The 20,901-nt window shown below is 53.4% G+C and overlaps 1 protein-coding gene across 1 annotated transcript; it reads left to right on the forward strand.

The window, feature by feature from the left end:
* Positions 1–6,823: 6,823 nt before the first annotated feature.
* On the forward strand, positions 6,824–18,661 carry CILP (cartilage intermediate layer protein). The gene is made up of 9 exons (XM_074601200.1): positions 6,824–6,867; positions 8,586–8,712; positions 9,979–10,062; positions 11,009–11,062; positions 12,543–12,728; positions 13,877–14,191; positions 14,300–14,408; positions 14,873–15,030; positions 15,646–18,661. Exons 2-9 carry the CDS (start codon positions 8,652–8,654, stop codon positions 17,985–17,987), a joined length of 3,309 nt encoding a protein of 1,102 aa, XP_074457301.1. The 5' UTR covers positions 6,824–6,867; positions 8,586–8,651; the 3' UTR covers positions 17,988–18,661.
* Positions 18,662–20,901: the final 2,240 nt, after the last annotated feature.

Consider the following 20,901-nt stretch of genomic DNA (forward strand, 5'->3'; position numbering starts at 1 on the left):
AGCACATCATGCTGGATGTCCAAGTCACAGAGCCAGCCAGGACAGGTAGAAGGACAAGGACCCGCTGGTAAGGGAGCCCAGATGTCATAGAATCATAGACTTGTCAGGGTTGGAAGGGACCTTAAAGATCATCTGGTTCCAACCCCCCTGCCATGGGCAGGGACACCTCCCACTAGACCAGGTTGCTCAGAGCCCCGGCCAGCCTGGCCTTGAACACCTCCAGGGATGGGGCTTCCACCACCTCTCTGGGCAACCTGTTCCAGTGTCTCACCACCCTCATGGTGAAGAACATGTCCAGAGCATCATTCCGAAAGGTTCCCCAAATTTACATCTTCCCACGTGGAGCAGCACCCCTTGGGGTCTTTCCTCCATCTTTCGCCGGGACATCTCAACCAGAGCAAAATCCCCCTTCCCCGTCTCGAAACTAGACAAGAGAGAAGCACGAATTTATCACCCCAGACCAAACCCTGAGGTCAAACTCTAGAAAATGTGGTGGGCTTTGATGCCGAGCCCCGGCCGCTCACCACCAGGCGATAGAACCTGGGCGCATGCATCGCTGCTCCACCCCTGGGGCATCTTTCCCACAACAGCTTTGCTTCCTTTCCCAGGCTGGAAACCCCAGCCGGCAGAATTTATTTGGGAAGTCTCACTCGGCACCCCAGTCCCGTCATGCTCCTTTTCCCAATAAACCAGGAAAATCACCCACGGCGTCGATGGAGGGGCCGTGGGTCCCCTTCGGCTCCGGCACGCACCGACCCAGCCAGGGCTTTCACTGCCCTAACTGGGTATTTTTCTTGAGCTGGAAGAAATTATGAAATCCCAATGTTTTCATTGTGACTAACGCATGGAAGTGAACAATTTTGCCCTTATTTTTGGATGGGTTTTAGTCGCTCTCCTTCTCTTTGCCTTTTGTGCCCTCTTTTATCCTCTGCTTTTCTTTTTTTCTTTTTAACTCCCTGTGGGACCTGCCCATCGCATTGCTCCAAACATCAAATATCCTCCTCTCTCCGTGCTTTCAAATTGGACTGTGTGCCCCAAGGCCATATTTCAGCGCTCTCTTTGGATGCTCCTTCCCAAACACGGGCCAGGCTCGAGGGCCGGTTTCCTCCCTTTTCCTGCGGGAGAGGTGAGACGTGGGGAGAGCTGCAAGCCCTGCGGGACCCTCGGCAGCGTTACCTGGGACTTGCAGGAGCGAGAAGCAAGGAAAACCTGCCTGAACACCTCTTTCTGTCGTGTTTCATATCTCCACACAGTTTTCAAGGCTTAAAAAAACCCTTGGATGAGCTTTATGCGGGGACACGACTGCTTTTAGGAACAGATCAGTGGCTCAGTGGGGAGAGATGCCATTAATGATGAATCAAATGAGCCAGAGGAATAGAATTCCCACCCCGTTTTTACCATCCTGCAAGAAACTTGCTCTGGGCCAAGCCCTGGGACTGTGGGACCCTGGTGTCCCTTGGGATGAGCATCGGTGCTGACATCTCCCCCCGGCTGGATTTGGCCTCCCGAGGTGGCATTTCTGGGAGGCAGCGCTCGATCCCATGCCGGGAGCTGAGCGCTGGGTTTCTCTCGGGAAGGGCTTATCTCCCGTGCTGCCTTCCCAGCCTGCTCCCGGCAGTTTTCACCTCAGACAATCCCAGGAGCAAGCATCGGGAGGCTGCCAGCCATTCCCTCCGGCAGCGCTTGGCCCCCACCAAACGCCTCTGCCCGCGCTGCCGGCAAACGCACATTTACCCTCTGGCAGACACTGGCACGGCCACAACCGCCCCAGGGGGAATCCTGGCAGAGCTGGAATTAACTCAGCAGAGATCGGCTTTTCCGAGCGTACCTTCGGCACAATGCATGAGGCGGTGAGATATCTCACGGCTCCGGCCGCCCCCACGAGCACAGGCACAGCGGGAAGGGGAGGCATTTCCGTGCCCTCTTTTGCCAGCGCGGAAGCTGGCAAACTCTTTCGGAGATGAAACTCAGAGGCCGATTGGTGCCAATTACCCCAGCCCAGGCTCAGCTCCATGTTGCTCTGTGCAATAATTAACCTGAAATAAATCCATACACGGTTCAACGAGGAATCTCTGCCACCCGCCCGGCTCTGTCCCTTGCCCGGTTTCTGCCCAGCCCCAGCAGGGGCTCATCCGCACGTTAAAAAGCAACTTTTACCCTGATGCTCCAGTTTTGCTGCCAACACCGGAGCCTCTGGTCCGGCTTGCGCAGCCCTGTGTGCTTCTGGGGCACGTCAGCCGGGAATCCCTGCAGAGCAGGAGGGACACAAACCGCAGCGTGCCAGAAGACCCAAACCCTCCCTAGCACATGCAGGATTTTGCCATTTTTCGGAAAAACTGGCCAGTGCTTTGCTGGTGTAAATCGGGTGCAAACCTGTCCACCTTGACAGGGTCTATAGCCAAAAAAATTGAGGAGGAAAAGGCACAAATGAGACCAGGGACCGTCATCCCATGGGTGAGAGGCTGCCCTCCCCACCAGCACGGGAGCACAGCCCACGGCTAATGCCCGTAAATAAAAGCAATAAATTAAGGATTTCTTTAGGAGCAATTAATTGCCCAAAGCAACATGTGCTTTGACACAGGAGGGTCTTTGTCCACCAAACCCTGTCCAGAGCTAAAGCAAACAGCCGGCGGGCTGTGGGTTGGAGCTCTGCTCCTGCTCTTCCTCCACGGTTTAAATGTCCCCATTGAGGCGCTGCCCTGGCTCGGACCTCGCCGTGTTCCCATCACGCCCGTACGCAGCCCGCGACCACATTCCCATCATCGATCTGAGGTTGTGCAATAAGCCAAGCCCTGCCACTAGCCCGCATCTGCCGGCAGATGTTCCTGGCAAATATTGCTGCGGTACCGTGATGCCACCCCGGAGGTTCATCCTCCAGGCACGGGGCAGGGAGAGGTTGGGATGTGCATTTCTCATGGAGGGCTCGAAAATAATGGCCTTCTCCATCTCGCAGAGAGTTTCTAAATGCACCAGAATACTTATCTAAATTACCCCAGCTCAGCAATGTAATTAAAAAAGGGATTTGCTATTGAGACACTTCTGGCCCTCTCATAGCATCTCCCGTCTCTGCTCTTCTGAGCTGTGATGGGGAAGGAGAGATGGCAGTGATGGACATGGCAGCGATGGACACAGTGTCCGGCAGGGAAATGCCCGCGGGACCCTTTGGCAGTCCAGGATGTCCCAGCAACCAGCGAACCCCTCTCCAGGCGACGTGGGTCTGGATGCAGGGCTGCACGCGTGCAGCAGGGATGCAGTTCCCAGCCGCCAGGCACCCAGATAACAGCTGTGCCCTGCAAAAGCACTAGGAAAACCCCTTTTTCCTTGACAGATGTGACCACAGAGCAGGAGACACTCCCAGTTTTACATGCCAGGGGGGTCAATCCTGTTGCGCCAGTGCCAGCAAACATTTGGAGGCTCGCCCTGTGGCTGCACCCCACGAGGAACATGGTCGCAGTCGCTTGCCCTCCCCCTTCCACCCCTCCATGAAAAGCCTTCCAGACCTCCAGACCTAAAATCAGTCTTTCCCTGGCTTCAGGCTGTCATGGTGTGCCCCCCTCTGCGGCGCTTTTTGCATCTGTTTCATAAATGATGTATGTGGAGCTGAGCCGCGGCCCAGGCTTTAGCTCCCAAGCAAATCCTTCCAGGGGGAAAAAGGTCCGCTCGCTCCTTTTCTCCCAGCCACAGCCTGTAAATCCTCATCCGCACAATCAAAACAAACTCCAGTAGTTCATTTTTTGGGCTCTTTTCCAAAGCTTTTAGGCAGCTGGAGTGTGATTTTGTGCTGATGAAGCGGTGGAGGAGGGCTTAAGTGAAACAATATTGCGGTGGCTGCGAGGTTTGCTGGTGGTTCGGAGCTCAGAGTGAACCCTGGGGACCCGCCACATCTCCAAGTTCTCCTAAAAACCATGGAAATCGCCAGTCCGGCTCCTGGGATAGCAAAACAGGATTTAAAAAACAAACATTAGCCACCCCTGGAGCATGGCTGGAGAAGAGGCAGGAGCCAAGTGCTTAATGAAATCCCAGCTCCTAGCTCGCCCTCCTAAACCAAGCAAACTTCCCCAAAGTGTTTGGGATGGAACAAAGTCATCAATCAGTTATTTTAACTCCCATCTCCGTAAACAGGAGAGAGCCCAGAAGCACGCAGCAGGGGAAAATAACCGTCAGCTCCCTTCGGTGGAGCGGAGAGGGTGCGGGGAGGGAGGACGGGGGCAGCCGGCGGGGAGCTGAGCACGGCGTCGGCCCCAAAGGGCATTTCGTGGACCCCCATAGGGTATTTCATGGACCCCACAGAGCATTTCACAGCCGCCCCAGCCTGTAAATCCCCCACACAGCCCTGAGAGCAGACCCACCATCCATGTTGCCCTGCTGGTGCAGTGCAGTGCAGTCAGATTTCGGTGACGGTCACTCTGCCGATGCCGTATCGGAAAGGGTGGGAGGTACAAATAACCGGGATGAGCATCAGTAGCCTGTTTTCCCCTGGATTTATTAGAGGGGCATGAGAAGAGCAATGGAGACAACCCCGGAGGAGCATGGAGAGGGAGATGCTCTTGCACCATCAGTTATCACAGTACTCTTACACTGCCCCATCCTTGGCAGTGGCTTGGGGGCAGCATTAAGCATGGCAGCATTTGCATAAACCTATTCTGGCCTTGTGGCCATCACACATGAGTGATGAAATGATGGAAAATTCCTGTGAGAGCCAGGCAGGTCTCCTGGGGTTTAATTTGGGAGGTGAATGCATCTGTGGGGCCGTGGCTCTGCTGCCCCGATGGTTTGGTTGGGAAACACCAGCCTTGGATAGCTGAACCCGCAGCCGGATAGAAAAGAGCAGTTTGGTCTGGGATGCATCCTTCCCTGCCGGCCAAGGGTGCTACAACCCTGCAGAGCCACCAGCCTGGGCATGGGGCAGCACCCTGCTTGTCCCCTCCGCCCCCCGGCTTGGGGCATCACCCACCTCAGGTGGATGGAAAGCAGCCGAGCATCTCCCGGAGCCGCAGTGCAGCCGGTGGTGCTCAGTGCTGGAAACTTCTGGGGCTCTGCTCATGCTGTTCCATCCAACGTCAGCCACACGCCGGAGCTGCAGCGAGGGATGCCCAAGCCAAGAGAGATTGCGCAACCAGACTGTTCTAGAGACTTGGTTTTTGTATGAACTCACACATCCCAGACCTGCTCCTGAAGCCACACATGTGGCTCCTGAGCTGGCCTTGCAGAGGCCACACCGGGGAGGAGACACCTGTGCTCAGGAGGCTACAAAATCCCATGCAGAAACACCTGCAGCTGCATCGGGCTAGCGTTAAAGCTTGGTTTCCATAACATAAAGAATAACAGCTTTTTTCTTCTGCAGAAAAACACATTTACATACCCTGCAGTGTGACCACTGGATATCGATGCCAGCAGGTGTCAAGCAGCCGGTGGGACCGGAGCCGCCTGCCGAGGCATCGGTGCTGTGCCAGGATGGGCTGGCTGTGGCGGGAGGTAGGTGCCATCGGGGGAAGATGAATTCCTTGCTCTTGGTCTCGACACCTTTCCCACATTTTGTCCTCATCACGGTGGGGAAACGCGGCCGAACTCCGTGTTTATCTTGCAGGTCGGGGGCCTCCAGCTCGTTAGGCACTCCTTGCCCACCAGATAAATATTCTGCCATTTTTTGGCACATCTCAGGTGTTTTTTCCTATTCCCTAGTAAACACCAACAGGAGCTGGTGCAGGCCACCGCCAAGTATTTTTTATGTGACACCTTGATCGATGTTCCTCTTGTGCCGCTCCCTCTGGCAGCGGGGCTGGCAAGGATTACTAAGAGGCAGCCCAGGACACTGCCGGCACATCCCGCTGGCTGCTGGCCGCCCCGACGCCCATCCCCATCCCTCCGGGATGGCTCCCGCTGTGCCCCACACACACTTGCACACCCGGCTCCTGTAGCAACCCCACAGCACGGCCCCAGGGTGTGGGGTCACGGGATGGAACTCACTCGCACACGGCTGCACAGTTCGTGTGACACTCAGGAGCCCCGAGCCAGGACCAGCTTCCATGATCTCCATGGGGATAACGTGCCTGCAGAGGGAGGAAGGAGCTGGGGGGGTTGAAGCCAGCCCGGGCCAGGCGGGGAGCTCTCGTTAGGGACCTTTACTAGATCTCCCCATGGCTCAAGTGAGATGTAGTCACGTTTATTCGCAAGACGTGCCCTGCCTCTGCAGCTCTGTGCTACCCCGGGTGTCCAAACCGTGCATCCAGCTTTGTCCCATGTCCTCACATCCCTGCAGCATCCTCATTTGACCCCTGCCAGAGCCAGCGTGAAGGCAGAGGCGAGCAGGCAGCGCAGGCAGCATGGGGACGGTGCCCAGCCAAGCGGAGCCCCACATCTGCGAGATGTGGGAACCCCACGGGCAGCGCTGGGTGGGCACCGTGTTTGTCCCAAACCGGGCCAGAGCCAAAAAACCATCCCCAAAACTCATTGCACCGCATGTCTGTACTCTGTATCTCCATCTTCAATGCTCAGCAGCATCTATTTTGGGTCTGGACCCAGGGCGAACCCCTCACAGCGATGGTGCTGTGCCGGGACGTGCTGCCCACGCCGTGCCATGGTACCCACACTGTGCCCTGCCCTGCCACCGGTAGCCCTTGCCACGCCACGCCATCACCGCCAGCCCCGGCAGCTGCTGTTTCTCCGAGGGTTTGTGTTTACCATCACCTTGTTACGGGATTATTCAGCCTGCGGTTTCCTCGCTCGTCCGATCTGTTTTTGCTCGGCGGCCGGTGGCTCGCTGCCATCCCCTAAGCTACACGCCGGGCTATATAAGCGACCTCGCCGCCTCGGCTGCGGGGAGGCTCGCGCGCAGCCCGGCTCGGCGGCGGTGCAGGGGAGGTCTCGGTAAGCTGCAACTCTCTCTCTTCTTCCCAACCGGCTGCAAATCCCTTAACCCACGGCTGACAAGCCCTCGCCTCGCCCCCGGACCGCAGCTCAGCTGGCGGCTCTGCGGCGAGAGGACGAGACTCTCCTTAATTGGGGGTTTTACGGCTTTTGTAGGTAAAAGCAGAAAAAAACCCAACAACCAACCCTGCTAAGTTTTTCCACTTTGTCGCAGCTAGTGGTTATGGAATTTTGCTGTGTTATAAAGGCGGCGTAATTAAGAGTGGCTGTGATTGAGGGTGAGGTGGAAATTAATTGACGGGCAGATGAAGGCGCAGAGGCTGCGGGATGGAAAACATCAGTGGGGACGCGGTTCCCCACGTCCTGCTTCTCCCTTCCTCATCCCAGCTAATGGCTTTGGGGCAGGGCTGCCGGGACGGTGGAGCGGGGGGTTCGAGAGGGGACGGTGCTTTGCTCCCAAGGGGCTGTTTGATCTCCCACGGCTCCGTCCCGCGCTGGCTCCCCCAGCCCCTGCCAGAGAGGGGACGTGGGTGATGCCGAACCCCCCTTGACACCAGGATCTGGCCGCTTGAACCCCCCCTTTCCCAGCATCGCGTGTCCCGGGCAAAGAGGGATGTATCCCATCCCAAACCCAGCGCCGAACAAGTCGCAGCCAGCTCCCAAAATAGCCACCGAGTGGGAAACAGGCTTTCAGCCTGGATTAATTTTTTCCTGGTTATTGTCTGGCTGCAAGTTCACGGCCCTGCCGTAAGCCCACAAAACACCGCTCATGTGTTGCTTGTTATTTTTGCTTGACTGGGATTTGCTGAGCCATAATCAAAGTATTTCCTAGTCCCACATTCCCCGGTCTCGGAGGGGATGTTTAATACCGCTTACAAATAACAGGGTGTTCTCGCTGCCAGCTGCTCTTTGTCAGCCTCATATTATGGGTAAACTGAGGCACTGAAAGGCTGAGGCAACATTTTCTCCCCCAGGTTCATTAATTTTGGGTAATAGAGCACCTGGAATCCCAGCTGGAGGCACTCGGGATAACACCAGCTCCATGGGTACCTTCAGAAATTAAATACCCAACTGCTTGACGCCGCAGGGCTAAGGGATTCAAAACAAATCCGAAGTCACTGAGCTGGGGACGAGCAACACAAAGCCTCAGTCCCTCATCAGTGCGTGCAGAAAAGGGAAAATATTTGGCTTCTCGCTCACATTTGCAGCGAAGGCTTGGCTCGTGCACGGGGTTTTCCGCTTTCAGAGACGCTTGGGAGCCTTTCCCCTCCCCACGCTCCCGGGATGTACTGGGATGAGATGCTATTGTCGCACTAAGCCCAGTTTGCAGGCAGAGGGATGGAGGCACGAAGATGTCCTTGCTCATGTGGGGGACAGAGCGGGGTGTCCCTGGAGCCGCGTGGGCGGCGGGAGCAGCCCTGCAGAAGTGTTTAAGCTGTTCAAAGGCACTTTGAGGAGATGTCATTACAAAGCAGCGCTCTGCAGAATAGATTTGGGCTCAGATGTGACAGCGAGAAGCGGAGGGGATGCGAGCGCAGACGTGGAGCCCCTGCTGCTCCCCCCTTGGGGGGTAAGTGGGGGGCTGCCAGGGGTGGGGGGCTGGGCAGGGGTTGCAAGTGGCCCCGCAGCATGTTTTGGACTGGCCCAGCCTGGGAGAAGCTCCCTGAAGGCGGCAGGACCCTGGGTGAACCTTGACACGGCCAGGCTTGTCTCCGCAGGTCTGGGGAAGGCGTGGGACAGCTTCGGATACTCCAAGAAGTCCCCGGTCACCTCTAGAGACAACAATGGTCACTGCGAAAGGATGGATCCTCCTCCTCCTCCTCCTGGGAGCCACATCTGTTTTAGGTGAAGGTTAAAATGTGTTTATTCCCGTCACCGCGCTGTCCCCTGCCCGTGGGCACGCCGGCATGAAGGCGCATCTGTCGGCAGCTGCTGAGCCAGCAGACACCGGCTTGACACCGATGCAGGGTCCTGTTCTGGGTCAGCGCGGCGTTCACCCGGCCAAATGACTTCCAGACAAGGGCTGGAGCTCATCCAGCCCCCAGAGCACGGGCAAAGCCTGTCCACGAGTCAGCCAGGCTCTGGTTGACCGGGGATGAGCCCCCCTGCCCGCTGGCCGTGCTGGGACCATCCCTGCCTGCTGCCCCTGAGACCCCGTGGTGTCCAGTCCGCACCCCGGCTCCCGTCCCGGCTCCCCTCTGCCCTGAGCAGACCCACCCTGGCCAGTGCTTTGTCCATTACCCGAGCACAAAACAACCCCAACCTCCGAGGAGCCCTCGGGAAGCAGCGACATGTCTCTTCTCCAGGAGAAGATGCTCGGGAGCAGCAGGGTCTGTCCGCTGCTGGCTCTGGAGGGTCGCACATACCAAAGCGCTGAGCGATAAGCAACCTTCCCGTCTGCTCCGGTGGGTCTCGCAGAGAAAACGTGTTTGCAGGCTCTTTGGATTTGTTTTCCGAGGCTATAGAGGAATTTTGCCCTGAAGCGCTCTGGCCAGATGCCTGGGGATAAGAAGAGGGAGAGTCAATTTGTCGCTGGGCGGGTGCCCAGAAGCCTTGCTGAGCCCCTGGGAGCTGGGCACAGGAGACAAACCGTGCTGGGCAGCTTTGGGCTTAACCCCCCCCCGGTTTAAAGGGGCCTGGTCCCAGCAAGCAGCCCAGGAATCAGCCGCGACCACCAGCTCCCCTCGGGCATGCAGGCGGCCAACAAACTATCCCACATCCCATAGCGACAGCTGACCTCATCCACCTCAGGGCTGTTTCTCCCCGCGCAGGGAGAGGCAGGATATATTATATACCCCCAGCTACAAAAAGATTATTTGAGCTGAGCTGCTCCAATACAGAAAGCACAAAAATGTCTTTCTCGGCTGATAGGGGAAATGGCAAATTTGCATCGTACCCACGCCTCAGTGATGCTGGGGGACATCTCCATCACGCCCTTCACTGGCATCTCCTGGGGGTGATGCACCGCATCCCACAGGAGCTCTGATCAGCAGCTCCAACCAGCCACAACCCAAAGGGAAATCTAAAAAACTGAGGCAAAAGATGCCCAATCCCTTCAAATTTATTAATTTATTATTAATCTAATTTAATCTCTAATTCGTTGACCCTTAGGTCAAAGGCTTCTGAGACCAGCCCTCAGCAGGATCCAGATAGGACAGAAAACCTTCAGCCCGCTGGTAACGCTCAGCTTGGACAGTAAGTTATTTCCCAGCTTGGGCAGCTTTCCCTCACGGGGACAAGGGGTGTTTGCATGCATATTACTTTTTTCAGCCTTAATTTACAACCAAACAATATTATTTGAGCAGATGAGGACGTTTAGGCAATGGAATAAATGTTAATCATCCGTGACCTCCTGTAGGGTTTTGGCTATCGTTAACACAGGCTGTTGGCTCATGGCCTGGAAAAGTGAAGGTCAAGTGCGTGACCACAGCCCCGAATCCTGCGGGAGTGGCAAGGAGAGCCCAAGGATGGGCAAGTACATGCTCCGACCTGCCTTTCCCCTGCCCAGCCTGTCCCGGGACAGTTTGCGACACCATTGCTTTAGAATTAAAACCCGTGGGGCGTTAATTACCCACAGAGCCCACTCTGCTCGTTAGTCCCCAGGAGATATCCCGGCCTCTCAAGCTTTACTGCCCAGAGTTTGGGATTTAAATTCCAGCGGGCACTGAAAGGGCTGGACGCGCCGATGCCATAGCTGAGGGATTAGGGGACATTCCCAGCCCTCCGTCCCACTCCCGGCAGCGCTCTCAGCCGCTGGGGAGAATCAAAGCACCGAAAACACCGACACTGAGAGGGAGGTCCCCTCCACCTGCTGAGAGGTATTTTTAGGAAAACTACCCGGAAAATCGCTTTCCCCTCAAAGTGGACGGCACAAGGCAGCGATGCCGAGGCTGACTCCTGCTTCTCCAGGGAGAAATAAAGCAAAATCTTGGATTTTTGACCAATGCAACTGGAAACTAAAGAATCTGCCCTTGGCAGCAGTGAGATGTACGCCCCGGTTTTGTCTCCAGGGGAGGGTGTGCCAGACCCGGGGTGGGGGCTGAGCAGCGGGGTTTGGTGCGGCGCCGGTGGGAGGGATGGGTGCTGGGCCGGGGAGAGGGCAAACCCTGCCCGAATCACCCCGCGCGTCCTCTGCCCGCAGGTACACGGAGCAGCTCTCGCAGGGGAGACCCCACCTTCACCTACGCCAGACGCAGTACGTTCCTGCAGGGGGTAACCCTGTCCCTCCCCACGTCCCTGCCAGCCCTCGAGCCCCTCGGCTTCTCCCCCCGTCCTCCGCTTTCTGCTTTGCCTGCTGTTGAGGTGCTACCCAGGGACATATAATGCCATTTTCCTCCCCAGGACTCCCCCTTTCCTTTCTTACCGTCACCAGCCCTGCAGATTAAAGCAGCTGGTCCCAAACAAGCTTAGGATCTTACTGAGACCCCACTTTAAGCGGCTACACGTTAAATTTTTGCTTGGGGCAAGTACAGACAGGCATTTATCCGTGTGCTGCCTGGGAAGGGACCACGTCCCCAGGCCCACCTCCTCCTGCATCCCCCAGATTACTAAGTAAGTTTTCTGGATATGCCACTTGGGATGCTGAACTGGAGATGCTGACGTGCCAACAGATTAAAAACTCGCCCATCTGAGCCAAGCACTCGCTCCAAACCAGACATGACGCTCCTTGTGGCTGCTCCCATTTACATGGTCTTTTCCAGCCACCTGCTTTTGTAAAGCCCGGGGTTTGTTTTCGACCATCGCTATTCCTACGGTCCGGCCGTGTGCCTGCCTGCCTTTCTAGGAAATAACCCGACCTGGTTGCTGACAAATCGGGTGGAAGAGTAGGTGTGGGAGATGACACGGCACACGTTTCCAAGAGACCTCATTTTTAGAAGCTTTAGTCACAAGCGCATCCTCGTAAACATTACTAGAACATTGTCATTTAAAAATAAACCCAAACCACAGACTTGGAGCGGATCTCATCCATTCAAAGCCGCTTAAATTAATACCATGTAGTAGCCGGCTAAAGAAATTCCTATAAAAATCTAACCGCATATTAAAGTCTCAATAAACCCTCTTTGTATTTTACAAATCGGCTGGCCCCTAGCGTGCTCAGCCTGCTCCGTAGCATCTCAGGCTTCTGTTTGCACACAGTAAAACTGGTGCTCGCAATGAGACACACGCTTCCCCTATCGAGAACATATGTTGAAGTACGGTTAAAGACATTCAACATGATCATACCAACAATTTTACCCTCTTTTTTTTGGTTGTTTTTGTTTAGTTGTTTTTTTTTTTAAATTTTATTTAACCACATTTGAAATGCAGGCGAGCGCTGCCCCTCAGGCAGCATTTAAATGACAACGTGTGTTTAATTTCCTTCAAGCCAAACTTATTTAACACTTCAGCGTGAGCTGCGTGCACTTTGCTCCCCTCGAGTTTATCTTAATCATCTTGAATTTGGTAGCCAGCAGGGAATTAAGTCAGAAGCATTCAGGCGCCTTCTCGTCCTTTATTTCCCAGCTCCCTGAACATGCTTTGAGTTTGTTTAATCCAGGTGGCGCGTGATATCCAAATGCATGGTCTGAGCTATATAGACGCTGCTATATAGAAGCTGCTAAGAAATTAACTGCCCATTTTCGGGCAGTTGTACGTGTCACGTGCGTCTCAGTAACACACCCCTGATGTTATTCAAGGTCCGCTGGTGCAAGATTCAAAAAGGTTTTTGTCTCCGTGGTCGAAATGGAGCGAATGCTCAGGAAAGTGTGGCCAAACCGGCGTGCAGAAGCGTACCAGATCCTGCCTAGCTGAGCGCCTCTGGGGCGTGCACTGTAATGAAGCAACTGAGGAAGGGCGGCTCTGCATTGGACACGTTTGCTCAGGTGCTCCTATAACCTCACTTATGGGCGGGGGACGATGGCCTGATCTCACCACCGCGTAGGTGTCGCACTCCCTTCGCTGCCGTTCTGCTCTCCCTTGCCAAAATTTCACGTTGCTGGTGCCTCCTCAGCAGGGCTGGGGAGTACTGAGGGAGAAGAGCATGGGGAGTTGACAGCCAAATAGCAAGATAAGGGGGGGATCCAGATAGGAGGAATCATCAGGAATCCATAAAGATCCTAGCGATATAGGAAAAATGTCATTAATCTTGCTACAACAGCAGCTCTCGAGGTGGAGTCGGCGATTGCAGGCGACTGCCTTCCTGCAATCAGCCCCAGGAAGGAGAGGAGCTGGGAATAGTGAATTGCCACAGCCCCTGCTGAAGAGGCTTGTAATTCATTATATTATTCTTATAATCCCCTTTTAAACAAGTCACTCGGAAAATATTCCATGTTTTCTCCAGGGAAGTTGTTTCAGGTTCTCCCTGATTTCTTCCATTTATTTCCAGCTATTAAAAGAACTACCAGGTAGCTGCTGTATAGGGATGCTCTGTGATTGTAAAAGGAATGACCCGAGCCCTTGCCTTGGGGAGAGACAGATTATTATTTAGGATTAATCACGATAAGTAATGAAAATGTTTCAGAATCACTGTTTGGGACACCATTCATTAAGCCCATCGGATAACGCTCATTTGGCAATTATCCTATGTCCTGCCCTAGCCAGGATACCATCGAATAAGGGGAGACAGCTTTTAAGATAGACCAAAGTCATAATGTTCGGGCATGAGTTGGTAACAGAAACCTACAAAGTTTAAGGCGTTTGGCTTTGTAATTTTGCCAGGGTTGAGCTAAAAGCTGATCTGGATTCAAGTTTCCCCGAAATTCAGCCCTTTGGGGAAGGTAAACAACAGTTCCTAGCTGTAATTATATCCACGTGGCTGCTTTCTACCAATTGTCAAGTTCAAAATGACATTGTCCCTGTGTTTCTAATGCACAGCTGTTGATAATCAGTAAAAATATGTTTTTGGGTGCAATATATTCCTTATGCAGTATCTGCCTTATTGCATCTAAATCAAAAGCAGACGCGAGACCGTGCTGGGAGCGTTACGGGGACTCAGGGCTGCTTTTTCTGACCCACGGTACCTCTCCTCCAGCCTGTAACATCACCTGCCCCATGGGCCGCATCAACGCCAACTGCGACGCCTGCATGTGCGAGGATGCGACCCTGCACGGGAAGGTCTCTCTGGAGGACGGGTCGCCCGCTGCCGATGCCCGGGTCTACCTGCAAGCCAAGAAACTCAAGCTGTTGACGACGGCCGATAACAGGGGCATGTTTAGGATCCCGGGGGTTTGTCCCGATGGCAAAAACACCCTTAAAATCAAGAAAGCCAAATACGCAACTGCTACTGTCACCGTGCCTCAGAGCAACAGAAGGAACCTGGCGATCCAAGTGCAGCTGCAACGATCAGGTAGCCCCAAAATGGGGGGGAACGCAGGAGGCTTTACACCGTAATCAGAAATAAACCGTGATTTTAGGAGGGGAGGAGTAACGAGATGGCCTTTTCCTCCTCCCACAGGCAAACCCTACATTTTCAGGAGCCCCGAGGACAAAGCCAGGAGAGTGGGACAGAGCGTGTCACTCTGCTGCGACGCCGTGGGGAGCCCGGCCCCCGACCGCTACCTCTGGTAAGGAACTCGAGTTTGATCGGGCGCAAGCCTTACCCGTCCCACAGATTCAATTTTTGTCTCCTTACCATCTCCATAAAGGTGGTTTTTTAGCTATAAAACAGCTAAATACGCTGAGAACTGATTGCTGCAAATGATGGTTTCCTCGAGATGTTGAGAGCTGGCGTTTCCCACAGGTGTGGTAACGTCATCTGCTGAGGGACTTCCTGGAAAAACATACAAATAAGAGTTTGAAAAACCTCAGCAGGCACGACTGGCAGCTCTGCCTGCCAGCTGCCCGGCAGCCACCTCTCCGTACTGCCAGGGGAGCTTTTAGGTGATGCCACGTAGCCAGACTACAAACGGGGAAACTGAGGCAAGAGGTCTGGAAAAATCCACACGGCAGGGCGCGGGATTAGGCCACGGCTCTGCTCCGGCCGGGTGGTCGGTCTCCGTCCCCTTAACCGCCTGCCTGTTCCTGGCAGGTACCACAACGGCTCGCTGCTGGATCCCTCTTTATACAAATATAAAAACAACCTGGTTCTGAAGAACTTGAAGAGAGAGCAATCAGGAGAGTATTTCTGCAAGGCCAGCAGCGCCGGGGGGTCGGCAAAGTCCCAATCTGCCAAACTTGCTGTGATAGGTAAGAGAAAACGTGCGCGATGCTCTCCAAGCAGCTGTGGAGGCGGCGGGGTGGAGAAACCAGAAACTGTGATACATGGGGGAAAGAAAAGTCACGGGAAAAATATTCAGGGGGTTACTTCATGCACCCGTTAGCACGTAAGCTTGCGTGAGATGGTTACGAACCAGATGCTCTCTACAAGCTGCAGCTCTGGATTGCAGGTGACCTGCCAAGCTCAATCTGCTGGTTTCAGCAGATTTCTCACTGTACTTGCTGCCTGACACGTGAATGTTTCTGTGGTTTTGTTCTTAAATCCTGGGACAAGTTTTAGTCTCTCCATAGTAAAAAAGCCAGGCAGCGGCAGAACACCTGGCTGAGGGTGGGCTGGGTGGCTGTGGTGGGTAAGCAGGAGCTGGGATGCTCTTAATCGGGTACCTTAAGTTAAAGCTGAGCATCTGCTTTGTCAAACCGGAGACCAGATGAATTCAGCTAACCAAAATCCTGCAAAACGTCTGTTTTGTGGCCACAAAAACCTCACTGTTATTGGAAGCAATGTTTAGCTCTGAGGGTTTCAGACCACATAGCGACAACTGTATAATCATTTCATGCGGCTCATTAAGAAATCCTATTCAACAGGAAGACAAGAGGCAGCTTGCAACTCCCAACCCCAAAGCCACCTCATCCGACTTCCACACGACTGCTTCCAAAAAGAAACCAACTCCTTCTACTACGACGTGGGCAAGTGCCCAGCAAAGACCTGCGCTGGGAAGCTGGATAAAGGACTCCGGTGTAAGGACAACGTCTCCTACTGCTGCGGGGTGTCCAAGATGGAAACCAGAGACATCTCCTGCAACGGGTACACGCTCCCCACTAAAATCGTTGTAGAATGTGGTTGCAAAAAATGCACCGAGACCAAAATAATGGTTCGAGGCAGAGCCACAGCAGCAGATAACGGTGAGCCACTGAGGTTTGGCCACATCTACATGGGCAACAAGAGAGTGAGTATGACTGGCTACAAGGGCACCTTCTCCATCCATGTCCCGGCGGACACAGAGAGACTGGTTCTAACTTTTGTTGATCGGCTGCAGAAGTTTGTGAACACAACAAAAGTTCTGCCCTTCAAGGAAAACGGAGGTGCTGTGTTTCATGAGATCAAGCTACTAAGAAAGAAAGCCCCTGTTACGCTGGAATCCACTGAAACCAACGTGATTTCTTTGGGAGAAATGGACGAAGATGATCCAATCGCCGAATTAGAAATTCCTCCGGATGCATTTTATAGGAAAAATGGAGAAGCCTACAGAGGGAAAGTGAAAGCCAGTGTGACTTTTCTGGACCCAAGAAACATCTCAACAGCTGCTGTGACACAAAGTGACCTGAATTTTGTAGATGAGGAAGGAGATGTATTCCCGCTTCGTACATACGGCATGTTTTCCGTGGACTTCACTGATGAACAGGGCACCGAGTCCCTTAATGCAGAAGACGTGAAGGTTCATTTGGATGCTGCTCAGGTCAAGATGCCAGAGCACCTGCAAGAGATGAAGCTTTGGTCCCTCAACCCGGAGACAGGATTATGGGAGGAAGAAGGGGACTTCAACCTTGAGAAAAGCAGACGGCGCAAAAGGGAGGAGAGAACTTTTTTGGTTGGGAACATGGAGATCAAAGAAAGGCGGCTTTTTAACCTGGACGTCCCAGAAAGCAGACGGTGCTACGTCAAAGTCCGAGCCTACAGAAGCGAGAGATTTCTGCAAAGCGAGCAGATCCAAGGGGTTGTGATTTCTATTATAAACACAGAGCCAGAACCGGGGTTCTCCTCCAACCCCAGAGCATGGGGCCGTTTTGACAGCGTGGTCACTGGTCCCAACGGTGCCTGCGTGCCCGCCTTCTGCGACGAGCAAAACCCCAATGCCTATGCAGCTTATATCTTGGCGAGCATGGGGGGCGAAGAGCTCGAAGCTGTGTCCTCTGCTCCCAAACTCAACCCTAATGCTATTGGGGTCCCACAGCCATACCTCAACAAGCTCAACTACAGAAGAACAGACCACGAGGACCCCAACACTAAGAAAACGGCATTCAGCATTAACATGGCCAAGCCAAGCCCTAATTCCCCAGAAGAGAACAACGGCCCTATTTATGCCTACGAAAACCTAAGAGAATGCGAGGAAGCTCCACACAGTGCTGCTCACTTCAGGTTTTACAGGATAGAGGGAGACCGGTATGACTTCAACACCGTTCCCTTCAGTGAAGATGACCTCATGAGCTGGACTGATGACTACCTGGCATGGTGGCCCAAGCCCATGGAATTTAGGGCCTGCTACATTAAAGTAAAAATAAATGGACCCCAAGAGGTGAATGTAAGATCTCGTAACATGGGTGGGACGCACCCACGTACCATTGGCAAGCTCTACGGCATCAGGGATGTCCGCAGCATTCGTGACTCCGAGCAGCCGGATGTGTCAGCAGCCTGCCTGGAGTTCAAGTGCAGCGGCATGCTCTTTGACCAGGACCGTGTGGACCGCACGCTCGTGAAAGTGGTCCCGCAAGGCAGCTGCCGCCGAGAGAGTGTCAACAGCATGCTCCACGAGTACCTGGTGAACCACCTCCCCATGGCTACGAACAACGACTCCAGTGAGTACACAATGCTGGCTCCTCTCGACCCACTGGGGCACAACTACGGCATCTACACCGTCACTGACCAAGACCCGAGGATTGCCAAGGAAATCGCGCTGGGCAGGTGTTTTGATGGCACCTCTGATGGTACCTCCCGAACCATGAAGAGCAACATCGGCGTTGGATTGACTTTCACCTGTTCGGAGAGGAGTGCAGCGGAGCAAAGCATCTTCCAGTCTCAGAGGAACTCGGGCCAGCAGTCCATACTGGTTCTGCCAGGGGAGAGCCCCGCGTACCGAAGGCAGCCGGCGAGCCGCCAAACCCCCCAGAGCAGGATCCCGATGAGAGGTCAACGTCCTCGCCCATACTAGAGCTGTATAGGAGCCTTGGTAAAGTTGCTCGCACTTGATTAAATAAAATTTCAAAGCAACATCTACCTGCTAGTAACCTAATTCAAAGCTGGCAGGTGTCATTATTTTTGAGACATAATTAAGGTGCACTTTTTATTTTCCCCCATCAGGAATGAAAGATATAAGGCAAAAATTGGGGGCCAGTAGTAATAGTGGGTTCATGTTTTATTAAATGCATCCATAAAAACCTTCTTTCTGCCTGACATTAAACAGCTTCACGTGATAGCCTAAAGGGAAGACTAAACACATAATTCAATTAAGTCATGTACATAAAACATTCTTCTGTTCTGCATCCGCGGACTTTGCCAGCCCAAGTACCTGTACAGTAGTTGGTAACATGAAAAGGAATAAACAGATTTCCTCATACCGAATTCAGCTGCAAGGTTTTGTACTTGAAATGTAAGTATGTTATTTATTTCTAGCTTGTTTTAGGATGACTGTATTCAAGCTAAACTACCGGCAGCTGCATTTCTAAGAACTCACATGCTCGATGGCACAGAGAAGCCATGTGGATTTGTAGACTCCACATGGATAAAACTACAGTTTTCTCTTGCTCCTTGCACTATTTGACAAGCAAATCCACGCTCTATGATAGGGTAGGCTAATAAAAAAAAGTCATTTTGTAACTTTGACAATGCTGTGTTGCTTTTGTGTTTGACAAGCCCAAGTAAACCATGTGTAAAGCTGACCAAAGAGTAACTTGCAAAATTTCATCTTTCTGTTCACAAACAGGTCACGGCCTTATCAATGCGAGACTGATGCTGGGCACGGGTGAGGGGTTTGGTGTTTTGGTGGGTAGCCGGTGCTCCACCAGGTCCAGGGCTTGGCCACGGCATGCTGCGGTCAGGAAATTTGTCCCCAGCTCGAGATGTGGAGAGTCAGCAACAGCGCTGGGAGGAGCGGAGCAGCAGATCCGGGCAAGGGATGAAGTAAGGAGAGAGCAGCAGGGCTCCCAGAATGGGGCAGGATGGGGGGAAAAGAGAACTGGGAATCCACGTTTTAAGGATGATAGGAAACCAGGCAATGCAGAGCAGGGCTGGGAGGTGCAGAGAGAGGGAGAAGACAGGCTTCCCTCCATGTTCAGCAACAGCAAGCAGGACACTGCTGGGCAAGAAGCTGCCCTTAGCTGAAGGTACAGATGGCCACAGAAGGGGCCAGACAGACAGTGATCCATCTCCAAGTGACCAATTAAGTTGCCCTGTCAATCCCTCCACGACTTCTAGAGCGGAATTGAGGAACTCGCCAGCATGGAAGACATCCTGTGCTTACACCCAAACTCTGGCAATACATTTCTGGGGCGCAGGCAAGCCAGCAAGCCTCCAACAAACACCAAAACATCCACCAAGAGAGATCACAGAAACGTGGGCAGTGCTACTGGATGAAAACTGAAATTCAAACACATGCTTAAGCTTGGACTTCCCTCTCCTACCTAATCCCCTCCTATGGGTATGAAGCCAGTTCTAGGTCTATGCTGTCTTACCTACAGCCCACCAAGCGCAGGAGGAATCTTTCAATAGCGTTTAGCAAGCTTCAGAACAGGTTCTCCGGTCTGACACGGGGCATCCCAGGCGTTAAATGCAGAGCTGTGCAGGACTGAGCGCTTGTGCAGCCTGAATTATGCTAAAAAAGGTTAAAAAAAAAACCCCCACCTTAATAATCCATGTTTTTATGCAAATTGACAGTTATCAAAGAGAAGAAGAAAAGGAAGAGCTGTGGAATACTCTGGCACATCCTCTTCATACCAGTGAATTTAGACTCTGTGTGCTTTCTTTTGTGTCTAGTCTGCTGCAAGGGCTTGGCGCGAGCTGGGGCCAAGGCAGCCAGTGGGGAGCGTTAGCTCGGACCTTCCCACAGAGCTCTTGGCTCGCGCTGCGGGCTCGCAGAGCAATGTCTCTTCCCTCTGCTCCCCTCCTCCTCTGCAGCCAGCCAAATCCCGGACTTAGTTTCATCACTTTGAGGGTGAAGTAACACAAATTAGTTCTACAGACCAACCCAGGAGATACACGGATGAAAGCAGGCTCGGGATCTTGTCCCTGTGCTGCATGTGGGATTGCCAGAGCCAAACACAGCAGAGTACAGGGCTCTCCCTTTTGGGAAGAAATGTCTGTGTAACAGGAATTAAAGAGTCACAGCCCTACAGCCTGAAAGAGCAAGAAGCTCTCCAAGTTTCCCTAAACCGTCCCCCACTGCAGCTTAACTCCAACTGGGAGGAACAAACTAATCTCCGCAAGCACCAAGCCCCTGAGCTCTCGGAGGAGGAGGCTGCTGGCAGAGTGCGTTGGATACAGAGCACGACAGAGAGGTTTCAAACACAGGTGCTTAAACACCACCAACAGAAAACAACCTTGGCCCAACGACCACCACTCAGCGCTAACACTTCGTCATTACTGACGAGCCACCATGCCAAATACATTAAGAAAGTTTACACGGGAGAACCGCTAGAGCAGGTCCCGGCATCCACCCCTCGCACGAGTTTCATGCTATAGCTCAACGTCGGTTCTGACTTCTCCAGCTTGCATTTACGGTCAGTGTACGGCAATGTCCTTTCTGCAACCCGAAACCTATCCTGCACTCCCACATATCAAAGGAGAGCATCAGCTGGAGGAATGCAGGAACGCTGGGACTCGGCTCCTCCCTCGGCCTTAGCCTTCGGACCACCAACCTCGAGAAACAGGCTGAAGCGGGAGATCCGGCTCCTACCCGTCAGCAGGTTTGGGGCAAAGCATCTTCCATTAAGGTCACTTAGTTTCCAACCTTCGGATAAATCTGGTGACCTATCCCTCCTCCTGCTGTTTTTAAGAAAGGGAAAATATTGCTTCCCAGAAGCTCTCAGGCCGCCAGCAGTTAGGATAAACAAAAGAAGAGATATTCTTGT

Source organism: Larus michahellis, chromosome 9 (assembly GCF_964199755.1).
Source record: "Larus michahellis chromosome 9, bLarMic1.1, whole genome shotgun sequence".
In the NCBI taxonomy this organism is placed as follows: domain Eukaryota; kingdom Metazoa; phylum Chordata; class Aves; order Charadriiformes; family Laridae; genus Larus; species Larus michahellis.

Excerpts from the sequence above, each read along its gene's own strand:
- CILP (XM_074601200.1), top strand. The coding sequence starts at position 8,652 with ATGGTCACTGCGAAAGGATGGATCCTCCTCCTCCTCCTCCTGGGAGCC. Across the intron at positions 10,063-11,008 it reads GGTAACGCTCAGCTTGGACA|GTACACGGAGCAGCTCTCGC; the intron begins GTAAGTTATTTC and ends CTCTGCCCGCAG. Across the intron at positions 15,031-15,645 it reads TGCCAAACTTGCTGTGATAG|GAAGACAAGAGGCAGCTTGC; the intron begins GTAAGAGAAAAC and ends CCTATTCAACAG.